The sequence below is a fragment of the Triticum dicoccoides genome, chromosome 5B (assembly GCF_002162155.2).
Source record: "Triticum dicoccoides isolate Atlit2015 ecotype Zavitan chromosome 5B, WEW_v2.0, whole genome shotgun sequence".
Classification (NCBI taxonomy): domain Eukaryota; kingdom Viridiplantae; phylum Streptophyta; class Magnoliopsida; order Poales; family Poaceae; genus Triticum; species Triticum dicoccoides.
In genome coordinates this window covers 598,522,223-598,528,938 of record NC_041389.1, presented here as the reverse complement: position 1 = coordinate 598,528,938, position 6,716 = coordinate 598,522,223, and the positions used below count along the sequence as shown (strand labels likewise).

At 49.2% G+C, this 6,716-nt stretch overlaps 1 protein-coding gene across 1 annotated transcript; it reads right to left on the bottom strand.

The window, feature by feature from the left end:
- Positions 1-1,450: 1,450 nt before the first annotated feature.
- On the bottom strand, positions 1,451-3,442 carry LOC119311928 (transcription factor HHO5-like). The gene is made up of 5 exons (XM_037587645.1): positions 3,067-3,442; positions 2,827-2,960; positions 2,309-2,681; positions 2,129-2,205; positions 1,451-2,013 (listed from the first exon to the last, which is right to left on the bottom strand). Exons 1-5 carry the CDS (start codon positions 3,263-3,265, stop codon positions 1,792-1,794), a joined length of 1,005 nt encoding a protein of 334 aa, XP_037443542.1. The 5' UTR covers positions 3,266-3,442; the 3' UTR covers positions 1,451-1,791.
- Positions 3,443-6,716: the final 3,274 nt, after the last annotated feature.

Sequence of the window (6,716 nt, the reverse complement as noted above, 5' to 3'; positions counted from 1 at the left end):
TATCCAGAGTGCGAGCATACAGCCGCATGTATTGATTTTGCGACACCACGTTGGGACGGTTATTTTTGCTGCCTACAGATACCTGCTCCACTGCAATTGTGTTGGAAGAAGAGATACATGTAATGATACACCGAGCTTCCGGACATTGTGCAGTCGGACTCGCCTATGACCCTATCTATCTTAAGAGACGAGTCACTTGTCCGTTCTCCACACGATCATCTTGCATTTGGAGATCAAAACCCTCAAAGAGGGTCAGGAGTTTATTCCACAAAAACTTCAGATTGCCTTGCAAGATACAGCCGCACTGAATGTAGCAAAGCAGTTTGGCTACACAGAGAATCACCGTGCACTGCTGAATTCTTATCTCTTATCCGTTACTCCATTATCTTGGAATAGCCTTGAAAAAAAACAGAGTGCCAGCCAGCAGAAAAAAAATGAAAACAAAGAAGGGAATATTCCTTTTTTTCGCGAAGGAAGATGGATCGAGGATATTCATCCAGCCAGGTCCCTATGCGCTCACGACGGGATCACCAACAGCTGACCAACGACTCCAGAACCGACGATTCCCTTCCAAAAACAAGCTCATCGCGGCCCCAAGGGCCAAAAACACCCCATCCCGCAGCGAAAGGGACGCGCGGGACGGATGGAGACGAGCAGACGACGACGGAGACGCTGCAAGCAACAGCAAGGAGGATATTCCCCATGCGTGCCAAGAAGAAGAGGGAAGAGGAAAGCGCCCCTTGCGACCAAAGCGACCCGCATCAGAATAATCCCGAACTGGTTTTATAATTGCCGCCGATCACATAAATTATGCGGGGATAATCCCACACCGAACCGCGCCAGTCCGTCTAATCGGGCACATGCTCGTCAGAGCGATCGAGCAGCCGGCGTGCGAATCAATACTGCATTATATTAGGCTGTGGATAAGCACAGACAGACAGCCAAGAGATGTGATACCAGCAGTTATTATTAATGTATAATAGTTGTTGACCCACGACAGGGATGATAACAATGGCGATTAGGGCATGCAGGGGACAGCGACGTGCAGCTTATCAGGGATCAGTGCAGCGCGGGCGTCCCAGCTCATGGTCAGGATTCCGGAACGTGCCCCGGTTTGCTTCTTTCCTTCCTTCAATTCTCCCTGAAGATTTGGTTTTGTCTGTCGCCTGGACAGCCCCGAAAGGGTTAGGCGAGCGCGCACCAGTTGCAGAAAAGAATGCCGCGGTTCAGTCGAGGTCGCCATGCGTGCCAAGGAGAAAACGGAGAGAGCAACCATGGCGCTCTTGTCCTCGAGTTCCTTTGGTTCAGAGAACCTCGGCTTTGCTGCGATGCTGTTGCTGATGAAATTTCAGAAACATGTGAGAAGTTCAGAACCAACTCCTGGTCAGGAAAGGGCAGTTGATCAGGTACAAGGTTGACGCTGAACATTCATATGCAAGCAAGAACCGAGTAGCAAAAACTGTAGCACCTTTATTCATCTCAAGTTCTCAACACAGCAACAACTGAACAATATTCGAATCTCATTTATATATGTATGTAAGTATTTCTCGGGGCGAAAATTGGTGGTCTGCCCGAAACGCTCGCGAAACAAAGCCTCATGTACATCACAAGAACAAGGCCATGATCAGTTCATTTTTTGGGCGTTGGATCGAACGCCCAATATCCCTGGATCCATGGCCTGCACCACACCCTCTGGATCGAGAGTGCATGCCGTTATTGCCATCCATGCCGCAAAGCTATCTCTACCTCTCTCTCATGAAAATCTTCGACGGTAGTCCCAAAGCCTTGAGATCACCTCCGGCTATAGCCTACCGACCTGTCATCTTCCTCGGAACTGTCGCTGACGGTGAGTGCCGAGACGGCCACCCCTGAAACAGAGAGCTGAAGGGGGCCTTCAGGGGACCGGGACTGCGAGCTGCTTTGCTCCTGATGAGCCCAGAGATCTCCCACCAGCATAATCGGATGGCTGGCTGAAGAAGAGCTCGGGGACCTCTGGTTGTGCAGACGGTATTTCTGAACATCAATATGGTACAAATCAGTCTCAACATAAGATGTACTATAAGATAGCATTTCAAAAAGATGATTGTTCACGAAAATTTCCACAAAAAGGGATAAAACTGTTGCTAACCTGGAGGTGGCTTTTCACTTCATCGTTGGTGAGGCCATCAACTTTCATCACCTCCCTGATTTGCTTTGGAGTAGCAACTGCAATCATCATGGAACAATTCTGTAAGGACTCCAATATTTTTTTCTGAATGTTCCAACTAGAACCTAAAGCTAACATATGATTAAATTATCGCTCAAGTACCTTGAGGGCCACCGAGTTGGTGCAAGGCGGCAACAAAGTGCCGGTGAAGCTCCGGCGACCAGCAACGCCTTGTCTTCCTCGACTGCTGGTCATGAGTCTGCAAGCCAGGCCCCGGAGGTGGCATGGGGGCAGCAAATTTTGCGGCGAAGGCCTGATGACGGTCGTCGGCAGGGGGAGAAAACTGCCTGTTCGCAGCCGGAGAAATCATGGGCAGAGCAAGCAGGCCTTGTGAGCCAACAATCTTGTCGTCCCTGCCGAAATACTGGGGAGCCGCCGGCGGCGGCATTGCACGGCAGCTGACTGCCATCGGCGCACCGATGGCACCGCCGAGCAGCATCGGCTTGGACAGCGAGCTCTCCTTCTTCTGCTCCTTCTGAAACCGAAGAAATTGATTCGTTTCGGTCAGGATCGGATTTCTTTACAAAAAATCGTATCGTATAGCAACAACTTATGCAGATAATAAAGATCAGACCAGAACGAAAGTAAACAAATAGAAACGGAAAGGAGTGAAGACGTACGACGGGATCGGCGGCGTCGGTGGCGCGGGTGTCGACCCAGAGCTGCGCCGTGCTCATCCATTTCCGCTTGTCGTTGTCGTCGGCGTCGCGGCGCTCGCTCCTCTTGGCCGCCTCCTCCTTCATGAATTCGATCACTGCACAAGGCGCAACCGCACAAGGCGTCAGACAAAATCCAAACAAACAAACAATCAGAAAAACAAGAAGAAAAAATCCATTAGGTGGGACGGGTGGGCGACTGACCGTCGGCGAGGAGGCGGGCGCAGAGCGGCAGCTCGCGGCGGAAGACCTCGATCTTGCGGCGCTCCTCCTCGAGGCCGCGGATGCAGGCGTCGACGGCGGGCGCCTCCTTCGCGAGCCGGCCGGCGGTCTTGGCGACGAAGAGCTTGAGGTCGAGGCCCAGGTCGAGGGGCATCCCGATCTCGCCGACGTCCAGCCCCATGCAAACGCAAACGGGAACGCGCGCACGCGGACAACAAGTGAACACGCCACCGTTCCCGATCGAAATCTTTCTCGAGGAAGGAAGGAAGGAAGGAAGCTGGTAGCGCTGGGAGGCCGAAGAAGTCTGGTTGGAGGAGGAAGAGGAGGAGGAGGATAGGAATGTGGTGGGGGATCTGGAAGGAAGGTGCGCGCATATATAGACGGCGAGGGGGAATCTGCGAGCTGGACCGCAGGATTTGTTCGGCCTGGCCCTGGCTGGTGGTGTGCGAGAGAGAGAGAGGGAGAGAGAAGGAACCGTGATGCGGCGCGCGGGGTGGGTAGGGGCGCCGCGTCCGCCCGGCGTACGTTGCCGATTCCTCACGTCGCGCCCGGGGCGAGAAACCCGCACTCACTACTCCGTCCGATCGATCTCGAGCCACCGCTTCTCACGCATTTTTTTTTCATTTTTTTTCTTTTTTATTACGTTCGTTCGTTCGAGCCGCCTGGCTGGGCTTGCGTCGCCCAGTTGGCTTGCCAAGTATAGCCAAGGGAATTATGAAAAAAGATGCGCACCGCCTTTGTCTTGTTCCTGCGTGCGTGCATGGCGGTTTATTAACCTGCTTGCGCCTCACGGCGTGATCCTTAATTTGGTGGATCTTCTCCGATCGTCAAGGCGCCGGCCCATCGGTTTCGTTGCCCGCTGGTTTCGCAGGCCTGCATGCACGCACTCACTCACGCACTTCTTCTTCTTCCTCCTCCTCTTTGTTGTTGTTTCTTAACAGAATCATATAGACGCAGACACTTATACATGTGTACAGTAGATGCAACTTCTTCTTTTTGATATTGATTCACGCGTTGCCACGGTAGATGCATGCGGTGTTGCTCTTCTCTTCCGTGGAACGCTGATCTAGAACCGGGGTTTCTTTGCTTACACGCTTTGTTTTGTTTCTTACTGTACAACAAACACGAGTTTATGTCACGTGGTGGTGCATGCACGCAAAAGAGAGAGTTTGTAATTACGTGCGCCACCCAACATCGGCACTGTCGATGCACTGTAAGGATATGCATCGGTCGATGTGGCAGCATTATTAGCCAGAGACGTTTCGATTCATCAATCAATCACATGTCACCTCAGCAAAACGTACGACTAGTGGCACTACTTTGTCTGTTCTCCACATTTAATCTTGCTACGTGAAAAAGCAAAAAAAGAAAATCTTTCCGCGTTGCTAAATTTCGGTCGACGTAGACTTAATCAAGTCTTAATTGATATTATATTCGTGTGATCTTATGTAGACATGCGTGAAAAAAATGTTATATTTTACATGTTCTATCACTTGACTGGGATTTGTTTCAACTGAGATCTAGTCACACCCATTTTCTTTTTCGACAAAGATCTTGATGTATTATAAAAGTTCAAAAATACAAATCACCTCAAACATAATAAAAAATACATTGAGATCTATAGACTACCATCACCGGTCGCCTATCCGTCGCGGCGACCCCTCCTATCGCCGACCTCACCTCCAACTCCAGTGTTGCCCACGGGGCAAATGTGACGAGGGTATTGCTGCTTTTATGCAACAAGGATCCTATTGATATTGCTATTGCACCGGCAATAGCAACTGCGTTTTTGCAACATCACCTATTTTGAGAAGTTTTCTGCAACATCACTCTGTTGTCAAGGTGAAGATAGGTTTCTGCAACAATAGATCTGTTGCAAGTGAAGTTGAAGCTCAGGCGCACGATGACGCCATATCTAGTGCCCCGCGACCTGGCCGATCTTTTAAAAAAATCCGCCAGCCGATGCGTAGCACGACCCGTATTTTTTAGGGAAGAATTCAATTTGGGGATGAGGTAATCTGGTAGAAGGAAAGAAAATATTTGTTGGATTGGGTTTGTTTGATGCGGCGGTGGACTCGTGATGGGACCACATGTCCAGCAATTTCCAGCCATGTACCCAGGTATGATGGGAATTGGTAAGTTTCCATTGTCTTTTGAGAATTGGTAAGTTTCAATTGTCTTTTGAGAATTGGTAAGTTTGATTTGATTCGTTGACGTGTACTCAAATGATTAAGAGGGAGAAACGGAAACGGTGTGGAGGTGAACGATCGAGAGGGAAAACCCAAATCGAAGGGGAAAATCAACGTGGTAGGTGGAGGTGTATGGGAAAAGCGATGTGGAAGGTGGAGGCGTAGGGGAGGGGTGGAGACGAACAAACAAAAACCAACCTTCCTTTTGTTTTGTGAACACGACCAGATCTATAGTAAAGATTCATCCAGAAAGCACCTTAAACATAATAGAAATTACATCAAGGTCCATGAACCACCAAACGACTACTACGCCACCAGAAGATGTGCCTTTCTCGTCCTCGAGCAGGCTTGACCTGTCGATGAAAGTCGGGAAGTCTTTGTGCACGTGCTCCTAGGACCAGCACCTCGGAGCTAGAGTCGTCGTCGTTGAACCCTTGAATCGATCCAAAAAAGTTGACGCGAAATCTCATCGTCGCATAAGTACGATGAGAAACCCTAACCTCACCGCCCCAAGGGGTGGTAGGAATCTATTTTGGAGCTCGTCTAATCCGTCATGATAGACAAACTTGAGTATCAAAGGCCAAAATACTGAATCAAAAAAGAAAGATCCCCATCCGCCCGAGCGCCGCCCCTGCGAGGACTAAAACCTTACCTATCTATTAGCCAAAAATGAGGCATCATCATTCCACTCCCCGTTGATACTTCCATTTTGCATCATGTTTTCCTACTGGTATTTACAATGTTTTTCGTCATTATTCCACTTTATGATGCAATCCTAATGCCTTTTCTCTCTTAATTTTCAAGATTTACTCGAAGAGAGAGATTAACGACAGCTGGAATTCTGGACCTAAAAAGTTACAGCTGAGATACCTATTCTACAGAGCTCCAAATGACCTAAAACTTCACGAGGAACTTTTATTGAATATATGAATAATACTGGAACAAAGAAATACCAGAGGGGACTCACCAGTTGCCCACAAGGCAACATGACGTGACTACCCCCCCCCCCCCGGCGCACCCTGATGCCTTGTGGGGCCCATACCTGGCCTCGGGACCCCCTCCTTCTGTTATATGAAGTCATTTGCCCTAAAAATTAAGAGGATGACTTTCGGGATGAAGTGCCGCCGTCTCGAGGTGGAACCTAGGCAAGAGCATTTTTGCTCTCTGGCGGAGTGATTCCGCAGGGGAAACTTTCCTCCGGGATGGGGAAATTGAAGCCATCAACAACATCAATGATCCTCACCTCGTGGGAGGACCAATATTCATTAACATATTCATCAGCACCATCTCATCTCAAACCCTAGTTCAACTCTTGTATTCAACCTTTGTCTCAAATCCTCAGATTGGTACCTGTGGGTTGCTAGTAGTGTTGATTACATCTTCTAGTTGATGCTAGTTAGTTTATCTGGTGAAAGATTCTATGTTCAGATCCTTAATGATATT

Bases quoted from the DNA above. Each gene is read 5' to 3' on its own strand.
- LOC119311928 (XM_037587645.1), bottom strand. From the start codon at position 3,265: ATGGGGCTGGACGTCGGCGAGATCGGGATGCCCCTCGACCTGGGCCTC. The intron at 2,961-3,066 runs GTCAGTCGCCCA...CGCCTTGTGCAG, and splicing joins CGCCCGCCTCCTCGCCGACG to TGATCGAATTCATGAAGGAG. The intron at 2,682-2,826 runs GTACGTCTTCAC...CTTCGGTTTCAG, and splicing joins CCGACGCCGCCGATCCCGTC to AAGGAGCAGAAGAAGGAGAG.